At 55.6% G+C, this 15,222-nt stretch overlaps 2 protein-coding genes across 2 annotated transcripts; one reads left to right on the top strand and one right to left on the bottom strand.

Annotated features, from left to right (window-relative positions):
• Nucleotides 1-42: 42 nt before the first annotated feature.
• Nucleotides 43-3,782, bottom strand: PV07_06620 (uncharacterized protein). Its single transcript, XM_016393613.1, has 3 exons — nucleotides 3,172-3,782; nucleotides 2,732-3,022; nucleotides 43-1,877 (listed from the first exon to the last, which is right to left on the bottom strand). Exons 1-3 carry the CDS (start codon nucleotides 3,225-3,227, stop codon nucleotides 788-790), a joined length of 1,437 nt encoding a protein of 478 aa, XP_016247032.1. The 5' UTR covers nucleotides 3,228-3,782; the 3' UTR covers nucleotides 43-787.
• A 5,369-nt stretch (nucleotides 3,783-9,151) lies between these two features.
• PV07_06621 (uncharacterized protein) lies at nucleotides 9,152-11,676 on the top strand (the record flags this gene model as incomplete). The annotated part of the gene is made up of 3 exons (XM_016393614.1): nucleotides 9,152-9,651; nucleotides 9,930-11,036; nucleotides 11,145-11,676. 3 exons carry the CDS (start codon nucleotides 9,152-9,154, stop codon nucleotides 11,674-11,676), a joined length of 2,139 nt encoding a protein of 712 aa, XP_016247033.1.
• Between the last annotated feature and the right edge of the window lie 3,546 nt (nucleotides 11,677-15,222).

Genomic DNA, 15,222 nt, shown 5'->3' on the forward strand with positions numbered 1-15,222 from the left:
AGGGAAGAGGCGTCGTTAACCGTTAGGTCTCCTGCATGGACCCAAGAACGTCACTGTGCTTGAACTAACGCTTCACCGCGCCCTGCGACCGTTGGTAACGGAAATGTTAGGCGTTAAGCAGCGGCATGCTTCCAGAAGCCCTGTGAACACCAGGCGACCTCGACCTCTGCCAGGCGTCGGATCCGATCCACCAGTCGCTTCATGAGGGGGTTGTGGCTCTTACTGCAGATCGAAGAGGGATAACAACATATTGGGCAAGTGTTAGTCATGGTCCCCGACGGATATGTTGTCTGAAATCCAGAAAACGTCGGGAAAGGTGGGATGGTTGAACCTGGTGCGGGCATGAGCGGTATCTTTCCCGCGTCGCTTGCAGCTGTCGTCGGTAAAGAGAGGCCAGGGGTGGTGGCATCCTGTTTTCCAGTGCTGCACGAAGCATTGAAGTCTGGCGGGAGGGATACTGCTTTTGTTCTCGCGTGGATCCACCCCTTTGGAGGGTGATGGGGTTCGAACACGGTATATTCTATGGCGTTCTCCGCTGGAGATAGCATGACTTGTTGTAGGATGACCGGATCGCATCAACCGCTTCGTGCGTAAGCATGTACGGCGTACGCAGTGTGGATTTCAGCCTTATCGTCCAAACCAGGCCTTGGCCAATGCCTTGACCAATCTAACGCTTGTATCAACCGTTGCCCGTTCGCTGATTCAAAACATAACCCAGACACGGATATCCCCAGTGAGTCAAATGTGGTCTTGATCGACATCATGGTCAACTGGCCGGGACCGCTCGTCACAAGTTCCCATTCCCTGCCCTCCTCATGCCAGGAGGGAATCTCACCGCGCTGTCAAAGACTGCTTTCTTACCGTCTCCATTTCCAGACCCGAGCGAAGCCACAGCCCCATGTCCTGGTCCTTGTACTGGCCCTGTTGCCCTTGTTGATGAGCTTCCCACACGAACGCGCACCTCGTCCACTTTGCCCTTGGCCAATCCGAACCCGGGCGTCACCCACCCTCCACAACTGCAGCGCAGGCCCTGCCACGCAAACTTGCCGATGTTCGCCCCGCACCACTGGGTCGGGCACGTCAGTCGGCCGTCCAGCTGTCCCTGGGACAGGACGGGCCTCATCCAGGACAGAGGGTGGAGGAAGATGTGCGCGCAGGGGTCAGCCCCAACCGCCGCTGAGGGGTCGCGGTGCGGAGGCGGCTTGTGAGGCAGGATGAAGCTTGATTTGGCGAGCAGGCGCCTGCATTTGCGGCACTTGATTTCCACGTTGGCGGGCAGGGGGGGCGCCGGCGAAGGGGACGACAGCGTGATGTCCGGGTTCAGGATCTCGGTCGGCTCGTCGCTGTCCGGGTCCAGCAAGGTGAGACTCTGCACCCGGTCGCTGAGAGGATCATTCGCGCCACCGCTGGTCCCAGCGTCTCCCGCCCTTTGGGCACCGTCTTCCTGGCTGTTCTCGTCGTCTTCCTCGTCCCGAAAACTGATGTGGTCCATCTCCGGCGCCCGGTTTTCGCTCAGCGCGTCCAGCACGTTCCGCGAGTTCATCCACCGTCGGTAGATCTTGTGGCTCTCCAGTTGCTCCTGCGTGGTCGGGCAGCCCATGGCCTCGTACATGCGGAGTTGCTTGATAAACCCAGAATTGGGTTCGACCTGAGGACGGCCTTCGCGGACCAGCGCAAGGGCCGAGTCGACCGTAAGCGGCGTGGGTGGTAGGGACACCATCTCCGGGGCGGGTGAGAGTGATGACGATGAAGACGTGGCGGGGGCTTGGGTTGTGGAGGTGGTTTGGGACTGAGGGTTGACGATGTTGGCTGGTTGGCGAGAGTGCCAGAGTAGGTAGGCTAGAACGACTGTCGCGGAGCGGGAGACGCCCATTGCACTAGTAGATACATGTTAGCCATCATCGAAGTTATTTCAAAATATCACAAAACCTGCGCGTAACATGGCAATGGTAATGGTGAGACCACTCGCAGCAACGGCGGTAGCGAGAGCAACGAGACCTTGGTCTTTCAAAGGTGGTCAAAGCGGCTCCTCTCATGTCAGTCTTATCAGGTACGATGAACAGCATTCAAGGGAAGAAGTCTCCAGATAACCCAGGCTCAGGACAGTGTGCCTCACGGTTGTGATTGTGACACGCCCCTTAACCCTCTCAGGAACCTCAGCCTTGCGGCAGAAAGACTTGATCACGTGGTTCAACAGCAAAGAATCAAAGAGAACCACTCGATGGGCGTAGCTGATGTTTGTCGAGCCGAACGACGTCGTAGGCTGAAAAGGGGTTCCTCTCACATGGTCTGTTGCTTATTCGGGAGAATAGGTCCTCCTCTGATCCAGAGTGGCGGTTCTGAACCGGGGTGCTCAGCGTGGCAAACCCGAGATTCGGCCAAGCCGCCAAACCGCAAATCTTAGGATCTTGGGGGAGGACGCGTGTTCTGTTCTAGCCAGCGTACAACACAGACCAGTAATTCAGAAGTACGGTCGGCGAGGCCGACTCAATGCTCTGAGAAGGCGTTGCTTTACGAGATGTGGACCAAGGCTCGCTCGGCTTTTGGACACCTGTGGTCGCCGACAATTGCAAGCGGGTGGTGTCGACGAGAACCACAGATGACGCCAAATCAAACAAGAACCAGGCACACGTGCACGAACCCAGGTTTCAGTGTCCTGTGAGACAGATTTGCGCAGGCAAGGCAGAGGCTGCCATGGCCAGGATCAGGAGAAAAGGAGAAGATAACCTACCAGTGCACAAGAACCCCGCCCGGGATCGGGTCGATGGAGCCATCTTTGAGGGAGGTGCCAGAGGTTTCCAACTGATTGGACCTTGAGTACTTTAGACCTTCGTGAATGAAGGCATTGCTCCGAGGGAAATAGGACAGAATGTTCGAGTCGTAGACATCATCCAGAGGGATGTGCAGGTGTTGGAAACCGCGAAGCGAGGCCCAGTCTTTTTGAAACTTCCAGTCCAACACCGAAACCACATGAGTAATGTTGGAGCCCTGGAGGATTTTCGGACGACGCAAGGCGTGAAATCTGAGGGAACTCGTCAACAGGCGTTATCGGAACTTTCCTTGATTCTCCATCGGTTTGGGTTGGGGACCCGTTAGAGCCAGTCGACAACAGCAGGCCATGTTTCAAAGCGCCAGTCATGCGTGGGAAGGACACTGAACTGAACCACATACCCATCAATGTACAAGTTGTAGCCTGGGACCTTGCTGGGCATAGTTGGGATGTCCATATCGGCTCTCAGGAAACCGCCGCAGCTCAGACGATGAACGGATTCGGGCTCCAGATAGGGAAGAAGAACCGGCCAAGGCCAGCCACTTCGCGCAAGAGGGAAATTAGCGGTGAAGGGGAAGAGACCACAATGTGGACTGTGAGATGATGCCTTTGCTTTTCCGGAGAGTGGGCGAGGGTTGTGGTTTGAGGTTTTGCCTTGTCGTGGTAGCTAGGATCCCCCTCTTGATTTTTTTTTTTCATAGACACAAATTGGGTAGTGAAGGGGCGACAAGAGATTGGCTCGTCTGGGGTTTTGGAGCCTGGCAGTGGTGGCCTTGAATTATTGAAGCCTCGAGGCCTTGAAAAGCCTGGGTTGAAGGGGAAAAGAAAAAGTCGGATGAGCCTCGGCTAATGCCAAGACCAAGGTACGAGTAGGCGTCAACCACCAGTACCGAACATATGGTACGCAGCACCTCTTCACTTTCACTTCACTTTCACCTCACTTCCACCTAACTTCCACCTCACCTCGACTCGACCTTGTTTTCTGTTTCGGAATGTAGGTCAGATAGAAACGTATGTAATGTAGTGTAGTATCTGACCTGGCGAGCTGGGTACTGGGTAGTCGCCTCCGCCCCACTGAGGTCCAATACTGGCACCCCCAGAGTGACCTGTGGCTTGCACTATCCGTGGCTGGTGAGAGTTGTACGTAAAATTGATCGGCCATGGATTATGCTTAACGACCTTTCCGTTGTGTTTACCCGGCAGCACAACGAGGGGCACCCAGAGAGAGCTGAGACCGAGGTTTAAACACCCATTGGCGAACACCACGGCGACGATCAGAAAGACGGCGAGGCGCCTGGTGACGGTTTGACAGGGTCTCTGTCGACACCCCCCCCCCCAAAAACCCAACCGGCAAAACAAGTCTTGCCCATCGACGAGCAAACCAGGAACCGCATCAACGCAGCGCCCCTGTCATCAGGCCTCTCTGGCTTGCTCAGCAAACACGCCATAGAACGGTCCAAAACACACAACTCATTATCCTCCAGACTCCCTGTTCCGAGCCGGCTTCCGGGCCTGCATCACGCTGAACATCATACTCTGAGCCGGCTGGATTTGGCCGCCACCTTCCTCGAATGGAACCGCAAGCGATGTTTGATGAAGTTTCTGGAAACCAGCACTAGCGACCAGTGTTTGCAACAAGTCGGTCTGGGATTTTGGAAGCTTCGGAAGAGATGGCGGGATTGGGATTGGGGAGGGGGTTGTTCTGGTACCTGATAGGAATCTCCACATGGTCAGAGGGATCGAATCCGCACTTTTTGGTGATCCTTGTTGGGCGTACCAGTCAATCACTACTACTAGGGCCCCTGCTCTTCCGCCGCCATTGTTGATCTGAGATACGACGTCAGTTTGGGCCACTCGCAATGTTTCCCCAGTTTCGTTCGAGACCCGCTCCTCTCGTCCACCCTTGGCAGAGGGGGGCTCCCCAAGGCGGACCCAAGAGGTGAACTTCTTGCATCTCAATCGGCTCTATGTCCCTGTCTGGCTTGTTGCTCCGAAGCCAGGCGCCGTTTCGAGGCAGATGCACAGAACGCCTCCTTGTGAAGGTTTTCCTGCGCCATCACTTGCCTGGAAACTTCACCCACCAGCCGATTGCCCATTCAGGCCACAGGCTGGAGAAGTTGATCAAACTGACCCCCTCCATAGCCAATCATGCCGGTGCAGTGGCCTAACCGCCAGCCTTGTCGGCGTCCAAGGCTTCAAGCGCGCAATAATTGGCAAAGCCAGCAAGCTCCTGAATCCGCTACCCGATCGAGTTTGTGCATCTTTTGACGACTCGCAAATAATATTATCCACATTCTGGAAATCATGCTGGGCCCTGGACCACCCTTGCCAACCACAGTAGACTATCAATCGAATACGAAGGATGTCGCGTCGACCCCTGCCTCCTTTCACCCGGCTACGAGTTATGTCGACGGTGTACCATCCAGGGACTTCCAGAACGTGGAGTAGCAATCAATCTGTGGGAGAAGGATCTTATTCCGCGGGCAGGGGAGAGGCAGAGAAAAGACGGAAGATGCCTCATGCAGACCTTGGTCATTTCGGGAGTCGCTTGCACCGAGTGTACTGGTGCCACCTCGTCGGATTGATTGGATGGCGTCCCATCGACCCTGTGAACGCCGCTGGCCCAATAGAACAGGAGCAAGCCAGCAACCCACTGAGATACCGAGACTGTGAACAATATACCACCCTCCCGGTGAAAATTTGGCAACAGAAAGGGAGGTCTTGACTAATCACTGAGGGGTGAAACTGTGGGCTCTGTAGGGCATCACAGTCAGCTTCTCGTAGGGCAGAGGACTCCGGAAAACAGTACGTAGGGCTAGGACTTGGTGTGCTCATGATGGAGATCCGGACTGATCATGGCGAGGGCAGAGCTTAGGGAGAGGGCCGGGTCTGGAGTCGCAAACCAAATCCCGGGCCTCACATGCATCCCCGAAATGGACGCTAGGCGTTAGGGATACCGCACAGAAGCAAAGCCTGTCGCTCGAGTCAGTTGCGGTGCCCCCATGCAGGCCATCAGACTCGGCATGGGGCCCCCCCATCATTGAGGCCAGGGTCAAATGACACCCCTCTCGAAAAGTATCCCTCTGTCGGATCAACTCGTGTTTGATACTTCCCTGAGGAGGGCCGTTGCCAACACACAAGCACCGAAGGAGGGACCCTTTGGTCATTGTGAGCCGTTAGCTCCCGCTGGACGGGGTGGTGCTAGGATCCTGCCCAGTGCCCTGGTCAGCGTGGCCTCGGGACCTATGACGTGAAAGCGAAAACGAGCCCTCGTCCTCGCAGGTGGTCGGGGTGACAAGAAGCCTTGAACCCAGGGATCCATTGGAGCTAGACCGTCTAAGGTGAATGCTCTACATGCACGAACCCATCCAGAAAAACCTTGTTGCTTGCAGGCAATGGGGCACAATCGATATGCGCGCACACCTGGCCTGGTGCACCCTCGAGCGCCCTGTATCCCATGTCGTGGACGGTGCCCAGGTGCCCTACCGCAAGAGGAATCTTTTGGAAGGTTACGGGAAAGGGAAGATCGGTCTGCAAAAACGTTGCCGTCGAGATCTTGCCCGTTTGTGGAAGGCGATGGCTGGGGACGCACAGCGGACAGGAAAAGCATCTCGCATCACCCTAGCTGAATTATGCAAAACGCAAACAACGCCACCAGGCCATGGAACCCGCCTTTTCCGAGATACTAGTCATAAGGCTTCAGCTGGGGCCGAGTCCAGAGCGGCCAACACCAACCAGGTCTAGGTGCCATTTGCAAGTTTGTGGTAAGATGAGAGCCATGATGATGATGGGCATAGTAGGAATGGGCGACGGGTGTGGTGGTGGTGGTGGTGATGATGATGATGATGATGCGATGCTGGGACGATGGGGGACAAATGATGCCGTGCTGTCCGACTCTTCCAGTATTCGTGTCATGGTTGTCCGCCAATTATCACCCAACGGCCCACCGCAGAACTAATGCCTGCGAATCATTCCCTACGGCCATCAGCTCGCCTTGCCGACCTCGAGTGCACAACACCCAGGCCCGGCTGAGGTCGAGATACCCAAGAGGCCCTGACCATGGGCTTCATAGGGCTACTTTCTCCTCAAATAGGTCCCACCACTAAGCGGCTGGCAGGTTTTGGCGGGGCACTCCAGGCTAGCTGCTCGTAGCAGCAGTGGCCCATCGTCGCCCACCGTTGCAGGGGCCTCGTTGCCTTCCACGCCTTTACTTAGTTCCGTGGACAACTCGGTCCTAGTCTCGTCGGTCTCATCAATAACTTCGATCCCTGGCGCCCTGGGCCTGGTACGCTCGCCCTATCGGGTGTCCACTTGGACTCTGGAGACTCCATCGTCACCCATATTACCGCCTGGGGACGCACGAGGTCAGCCCATGCCGCCTCTCGCCCACCCCTTCCTCATCAGCCACTACTCAACCTAGCAAGGTTAAGTCTCAGCCATTCTGGCCTGCTTATTGCTAAGGGGGGGGGGGGGGGGGCTCAGCGAGTGTGAGTGTGAGTGTGTGTGCGTGGCTCATCATGCGCACAAATAGTAAAAGTGCAAGGGATCAGAAGACATGCCAACTTCGTATGGTACGTACAAGAGTACGTAGTAAACGAGGGCAGCTAAGGGCAAGAGGTTGCTGACTCGATTGAACCTTGCAGCACTGGGGGGAAGGGGAGTCCGGCCACACGTTTCGTGCAGAGAGCCGAGTCAAGCTTGGAACTTGGAACCTGCACTGACTATTATGGAAAGGATGAGAGAGCCCAGGGAGATGCGGGAGGCAGCACCAAGCGCGCCCCCCTCCCCGACCCCGAGGTTCCATCGCGCCGCCCAAGCCCTGGGAGCGTTGGTAGAGAGAGGAAAGAGAAAAATTAACCCTTGCAGCGTGGCTAGCCATAGGCCTAGAGGCCCCCCAGGCTAGCCCAACAGGGTCGTGTTTGGGGGGGTTCCACCCTCCTGGTACGGAACGGCTGCAGCCTCTTTTCTCGGTGTTTTACGCTAGAACGCCCACGGCCGATCTGGGCTATGCGTGCCGTAGGGCTGAACCAGCCCAGCTCCAGCCCAGCTCTGATCAGATAGCCTGACGAGCAGGGGGAAAAAAACGATGACAGCCACGGGCGCCTGCGCATGCTGCCGACGCCTCCAGCTCCAGAGTGGCTCGCATTCTCGCTGGATGTAAGGCCCTGGTCTCCTAGAGTTTCCTTGCTTGCCCCTCGAACAGCCCTGCTGCTGCTGAGATGTTTTTTTGAGCCACTCCACTTGGACCACCTTGCCCTGCCCTACCCCCCCTACCCTGGCCCGATTTGTGAAGAAAGAAGCAAAGCGCAATCGCATGGCGGCAAGCTTGTATTGGCAAACTTGCATGACTGACTTCAGACAAGGACTGCGGAGCTCCCAAGCACTGGAGCGTGCCATTATTGCCATCGCCCTACTTGTCTTCGTCAGAGAAACTATTCTAGTCGTTCCACGCCTTCCATTACCAGTCCTCCCTCGCCTCGACCTCCCCCCCCAATTCCTCAGTCGACGAGACCTCGTACTTCCTCCCCCCTTCGTACACTACGCTTGCTACGGCCATTACTGTGTCAAACCAAAGAACCCAATAACGGACAGGACCCTACTGATTCCGCTCACCTATACTCCGTACCGTGTGGCCCTGCCCAACTGCTGGCTGTGTTATCCCAGGAAACCCTGCGAGTGCGAATCCTACAAGCAAATCACCGTCTGCGACCTTCCCTCACCTCCCATCCTCCCTCACACCGCATACCTCACTCTTATGCAGCATGTCTATCGCTCCTCCTACTTGCTGCTCGCCTGACTGTGGCTCCTCGGTCCGCTCGACAAACCCCTCCTAGGCCGTTCCTCATATCTTCGATTCCTCCGTTGACTGGTCCTCAAATACTGTCCTTTCCATTCTGCTACCCATCCGCCTTGAGAGAGAGGGAGACGAGATAGTCCCCTCTGCTCTACATCCTGTCCTTACCGCCATATACTCTGTTGTAACAACCCTGTACTTTTTTCAACCTACGACATAGACTGCTACATTACTTATTCCCTCGAGGGAAGCCACACCCACACACCACCCACCCCCCTGTTATACCATACATTGGCTAGCGAGAGCACGCGAAAGGTTTAGCTCTCGACTATTCAGGATATACCGCCCGGGAGAAGAGGTACCCCAGGACACCAAACGTCAGGCACATGTGCGTTGATTGAGTGACGCATACGCCCAAGGCAAGGCATACATATCCAAGGACGGGCCGTCCGCGAGGAGTTTCAGACCCTCGCCACAATCAGGTCCAAGAACCGGAGGGCCGTTCCTTGCAGTATAACTACCCAGCTGAGCATTTGTTGCCTCCCGCCATTTTCTGATGTTGCAGTGGCCCGGACACAAATAAAAACATGGATATCCGCAGGACTGGTACCGCCGGAATGCGGATACCACTACCACCCTACAGAGACAATGCTGCTACACCTCGATCTACTTCTCGGTCCAACTCCCAAACCTCAGAGGACTCTCTTCGACCTCGAGAAGCCATGGTCATCCCTGGCGCCCGCTTCAACGACATCCCTCCACCGCTCCCACCCCCTCGACACAATCCCGAGTTGGCCCAGGGAGTAGACCTTGCCTGGAAGTGGGCCAACGGCGAGCCATTTGAGACACAACGACAGCTGGCGCCTATAAAGCCAGGCTCGAGCCTGTACGGTGGCTATTTGGATTCGCGGAGCCACTTTGGCCGTGCTCAAGACCCCGACGAAATGGACCTCGACGACGACGATTACGCCCGCCGGAGCAGCAATGTCTCGACGGTAAGGTCACCTTCACAGGCCGATATTCGTCTGGCCGGTTCAGTGCCCGCCTTAATTCGGAAACCGCCCTCTCCAACTCTGGCGAGTCAGAGGTGAGTCAGCCGTGGCATCATTCAGCCAAGCCCAAAGTTTCCGCCTTTGCCTTTTGTTTCGTTTTTCCAGGTCTTTTCATTCTGTCGCAATCCGGCGATACGACATCGTATTGTACCGGCTAACGCTCCTCTGACGTGTTTGTTGGGGTGCACCTGTTTTCTCCGTTTTGCCTTTTTCCGTGTCGTTTGCGCGCGTCGTGGGGGCCAAGTTGCCGCCCGTGAGCCGTTAGCCGCAAGTGGCAATGGACAAGGAATGCTGATGAGATATTCTATTTTAGATTGCAAGGGGAAGTGCCCTTGGCCCAGAGAAATTTCGACCGGTCGTCGCAAGCATACGATCAGAGACTTTTGTCCAAGATCGGAAAGACGAATTCGCCACCGCGACATCAGCGTTCGGGCTCGACAGAGTCCTCATCTTATGCGACGAAGCTTTCCCTGCAAACAAAGGATTCAAAAGTCCAATTGTTGTCAGCCAATGAGCTCCCGTCGGCGCTCTTTGATCCGGTGTCTAGATGGATCACCAGTCCGGTATCAGCAGGTGTCTCACCTGGATCGCGAGCGGGCTGGCGTGACTACAACATGGATCATCGGAGTCCTTCGATGGAGAGCGCGAGCAACTCGCTCGTCTTGGACCCAGAACTGTTTCTTCAGCCTCGAGCGGGCGGTTTGCCCGTGGTTGGCGGCGCGGCGCCGGGATTCGATGAAGTGGTCAGTCTTGCGAGCCGCTCACATCGCGGCAGTTATGACCAAGGATTTTTTGCCGAGACAGAATCCGACATTGGAGGCGAAGATGGCAATGCATTCCGCAATCTCAATCTGAGCGACCGACCAGAGCAGCAGGTGGGTCGGCGATCTTCTAAGCAGGGCATGAAGCGGAGGGCAGGATCACCCCCATCCGATGTGGCTCGGGACGACAAATCCCCGTCACGTGGTAACGCATCAGCAGAATTGTTCCAAAAAGTCACCACGACCGCGTCTGCACGGTCGCCAGTGTCGAAGTATTATCAACCAAAGTATGGATCTGTTTCGTCGACCGCGTCGAGCGTCAGGCACAACTCATATGCATCGTCTGTCGCTCTTTCAGTGGCCGGCAGTAGCATGACCAGCATCTCTTCCTTCGAGCGACAGTCACCGCTAGACCCTGCTTCCCAGGCTGCATATATAACCTCGGCCCAGCCTGTTTCGAGCCCTGCCACGTCAATTGCACCCTCTAGAAAACAATCAACCCAGTCTCCGCTCGATACCAAACCTGCCATCCCGAAGCTATCTACACCATCCGCCATGAGCGACTCGAGGCTTCCTCCTGCGACCCGCGTTGGCAATTACTTTATCTGCGACTGCTGCCCCAAGAAACCCAAAAAATTCGACACAGAGGAAGAATTGAGGTAAGTGGACGCTCTTGAGTTTTTTTTCGTTCTGCCCACCCCACGCTCTGGGCCCGGGTCTCATCCGCCATCTCGTATCGCTGAACTCTTCCGCTGATTATCGGCCAGAGCGCATCAAATGGAGAAGCAGTACACATGCCAATACTGCAACAACCGCTTCAAGAACAAAAATGAGGCTGAACGTCACCAAAACTCTCTACACCTACGGCGCCATTCTTGGTCGTGTGCGGCTATCACAAGGTATGAGGCCGCATTTCACCCGTCTTCTTCTCCTCCAGCAGGTGTCGCCCCAACCGATGTGTGCGGCTATTGCGGAGAAGAATTTCCCAATCTACCTCAGCCGGACTGGGATCGCCGGATCGACCACCTCACCAATATCCACAAATTCGGCGAGTGTAACCAGTCGAAAAAATTCTACAGGGCCGACCACTTCAGACAGCATCTCAAGCACAGCCACGCTGGCCAGAGTGGGAAATGGACCAACATGCTGGAAAATGTGTGCTTGCGCGAGGAGGTTCCCCAGGATCCCATTGGAATTTCACCAAGTGGGAGTGACTCAAGCCCAGGACGAGGCCCTAGCGGCCTCTCCGACCGGCCCATGGGTGGTGCCACGATTGACGAAGCCCAGGACGAGACCTGAAAGAGCGACAATTGGGAATCGGGCTTCGGTCCTAACAACCCCTCTATTTCTGCAAGGATGGTGAGGGAAGGTTGAGGGTTGCAACTGATATCTACGGCCGGCGGGAGGACCCGAGGTGCAGGATAGGCATGCTAACCGGCTCGAGAATTCTCTGGCGGCTGTCGACCCCGCCATCCTTTGTTGCAGTTTCCTCTCTGGACTGCCAACTGTCGCCAATGACTAGTCTTGCAGATGAGAGTGCAGAGGATCCAGGATGCCGATCCCAGCTTTCCCCTATGCTCTTCTCCCTCAAGGTCTTGGGGATGGTTGGATGGCTTGTGGCCGGATCCTCTTCGGCCATCGACTCTCTCCCTTGTCATGCAAAGAACTTCGAATCAGAACGGTTCCTTCACAGGCCAATGACGAATATATGCGCGACGATGTTACGATTCGCAGCCACCCGCGGACTGGAGGCAAAAGGGACAAAGTGCTGCCAGGCCAATGAACTTCTTTTTTTCCGCAGCGTTTCTTGCTTGTGAGGCAGCAAATGGCAGTCTCAATGATACCTTAATTGACGTCAGACTATAATACGGGAACACATCAACGACACTACCCTGGAGACTAGCTATGCCATTGTATCGTGCTTCTGTGTACTCGAGAACAGTTTCCACGTCGCACACAGAAGACGAGTGTGGGCAGCAGGCCCTTTCGGCACCGCCTAAGCCCGACAGTGGATCACACACAGGCACCGCGCTCGCCCACCATGACCACTATTTTTTCTCCTCTCAAAAAACTTACCCGTTGGGTGGGATAAAAAGGGCAGAGCGTTCCCATGTCCAGGAGTCGTGGTGGCATGTATGGAAAACATGTTTGATGGTGATGTATCCATGCCGCAGTTTACGCTTGCGATTAGCAGAAGGCCGTCGCCTTCTCCTGTCAATCGGTGCCAGTGCATTCAGCTTGGGGTGTGCGGGAAAGAGCGTACTCGTCTTAGCCCATACGCCATGTCCGCCGGCGGCAAACATTTCACCCTGGGCCAGGGATGCAGAGCCTCGGACCGTCTGTGGGTACATCGGTGTGCTGGTCCCAGACTCGACAATGCTAACTAGGCTTTCATCTGTGCAAAGTCGAGGGAATGTGGAGAACCAGCAGAGCTCTGGACCTCTTGGGGTCAAGGGATACCCTTCACTGCTTGTGCCCGAGCAGTACCGACGACTCGACGGGCCTGTGACTATCACGAAACGAGTCACAAAGCTGCATTGGACCTATTGCATCATGCCACGCCCCTAAAGAACGAACGAACCAGAGCGTCCGACCTGGAGACATCTTGCTATCATCCGTGATGACGGGTGGAATCAGCCATTGGATGTCGCTCACAACTGCTCTCCCTGACCATTTGGCCAAACCCAGAGAGGCAGAGCACCTCAGAAATTGACAAGCCACAACGCAAACAGGCTGCTGACGACATGGCCTCGTTGACCCCTCATCCGGCGTCTTAGTGCTTACCGCCCATTCCAGGAGGGGACCTCTGAAACTTGATCAGAGCACGGAGTTATGATTTGGCTTCCTCTCGAGATCGGATCACCAAACGGCCTACAAACGGATCGGAAAATGACCAGCATATTGGGTTAAGTTAGACCTGCGGATTAGTTGGTGATGCAAAGCCCCCTGCCTGGGAATAAATTGAAGGATGGGAAGGCCGCCGGTTGGAAGGATTCCCTCCCTCCCTCTTTGACATAACGGTCCTGGTCTCTAGCTGGAGCGCCTTGTCTCCATGCCAAGGCCGTCTCACAGTACCTATGGGGATTGTCTTCTGCAAAATGCCGCGCATCACACCGGATTCTCTCCTCGTCAGCAAACTGATTTGTATCACCACCGCCAGCAGCTAGCGCTTTCGGTAAGGGTATCCGACCATGTGCTGGGGCCCCTCCGAAATCCGTGCCCCAGGGTTCGCCAAACGGCACTGGAGCGATCCATAATCCAGCCACATACGTTGCTCGCCTCGACTACCTTGCCCTGTTTCAGCGGATACACGGTCCCCTGTCAAAGGCGGTGGAAGTCGACTTGGCCAGCATGACGAAACGGGACATCACGGAGAGAAGAGTTGGGCTGTTCCAGTCACTGTGCAGACTGCAATGTAACATTATGAAATCAAGGCACCATGGACCATGACAGATAGAGAAGAGACGGAGGTGGAAAAAGAAAGGGACCCAAGTGCAATACAACCACGGCACGAAAGTGCCAGGTTGGATTTCCTGCAGGCATACAAGGCTATCGAGTTGCAGCTGGGACCGGGGCCTTGGGCCACGGAATCGTACCCGTGCGAATGCAGCTGTGGGCTACAAGTCAGTTGACCGAGTCGTCTAGGGTCGCATATCGACCGTGCTGGTTCCAGCCGCGCCGTCACAAATCAGTCCGAGCGCGACGAGAAAATGACACTATCTATTCCCCGTTCTGATTCATTTCAGTTCCTTTTTTCTTCCAGCAGTTTCTTTTTCCGGTCTAGGAGCAACTCTCTCATCATTCTCTAGGTACCTGCCACGGAAAACTTGCTGTCTCCTGCGTCGGGAGGACGAGTCTTGATCGGGGGGAGAGCAACCTCTAGCCTCCTGGACTACATGGGGGACACAGAGGCGGTCTTGCTGGGGACTACACAACCCGTCCCCTGCCACACTCCTTTTGTCGTCAGGCGTCTTGTTGTCCCGAGTCGACGGTGGTCCAGACCTCCTCTGAGCTTCATTCTCTTCGTCCCTCTTCTGGACTAAAGCAGATTGGGTATATCGTCCGATGAATGGAGGGGAGTTCGGGATCGAAGGATCCAGGGACAACGCCGATCTGGCATGTCCTGACCTCAATTGAGACGTCCTAGCCGACTGGTGGTGTGGTGCTGTTGAGATAGGGGGCGATGTCTGTCTTGTCTCCCCACGACTGGGCGTGGTGAAGATTGTCGGCGTGAAAGAGGAAGGAAGATGGAGGATTGTCCTCAAGAGGCCTTTCTGGGAGAGGAAGCAACAGCAGCAACCGTTCTCAAGTCACAACTCCAGCAACTCACCCAGGATCCCCAAATCCTTTGAGGTCATCCAAGGCACGTCGATCCGGCCATGCATTGCACCAGTCGAGCTCGAACCTCTTGACCAGGGATCCTGTCCATGGACCAAGTCATGTTTGAATTGCGGTGTTGATGGCACGAATCAAGTCCAGCTACATGGCAGATCCGTTTGTGATTCATGAGTCATTGGCCCTCACCGACGCCTGAGGGATTGAGATCGCAGGTGCGGCTCAATCTGCACTCTGCACTCTGGCACGAACGACTAACGCCCACCTGGATTTGTCCATTCTGTTGCAAATGTGGCTCGAACGATGCCCTCTTCCCGTCATTGGTCTGATCGGGGGTGAACACACGGAAAGAACAGAAGGGGGACCATGTCACAGTCGTGGTATTCGTCGCCTCAAAGTGCACCGGTGGCTTCGCTGCACACGGTCCTCAAGCCCACATTTTTGCCACCGCTTGACTGACTGCGACCAGACAGGATTGCAGAACTACCGGCATATCCTCCTCCTCTACCC

Source organism: Cladophialophora immunda (genome assembly GCF_000835495.1).
Source record: "Cladophialophora immunda strain CBS 83496 unplaced genomic scaffold supercont1.4, whole genome shotgun sequence".
In the NCBI taxonomy this organism is placed as follows: domain Eukaryota; kingdom Fungi; phylum Ascomycota; class Eurotiomycetes; order Chaetothyriales; family Herpotrichiellaceae; genus Cladophialophora; species Cladophialophora immunda.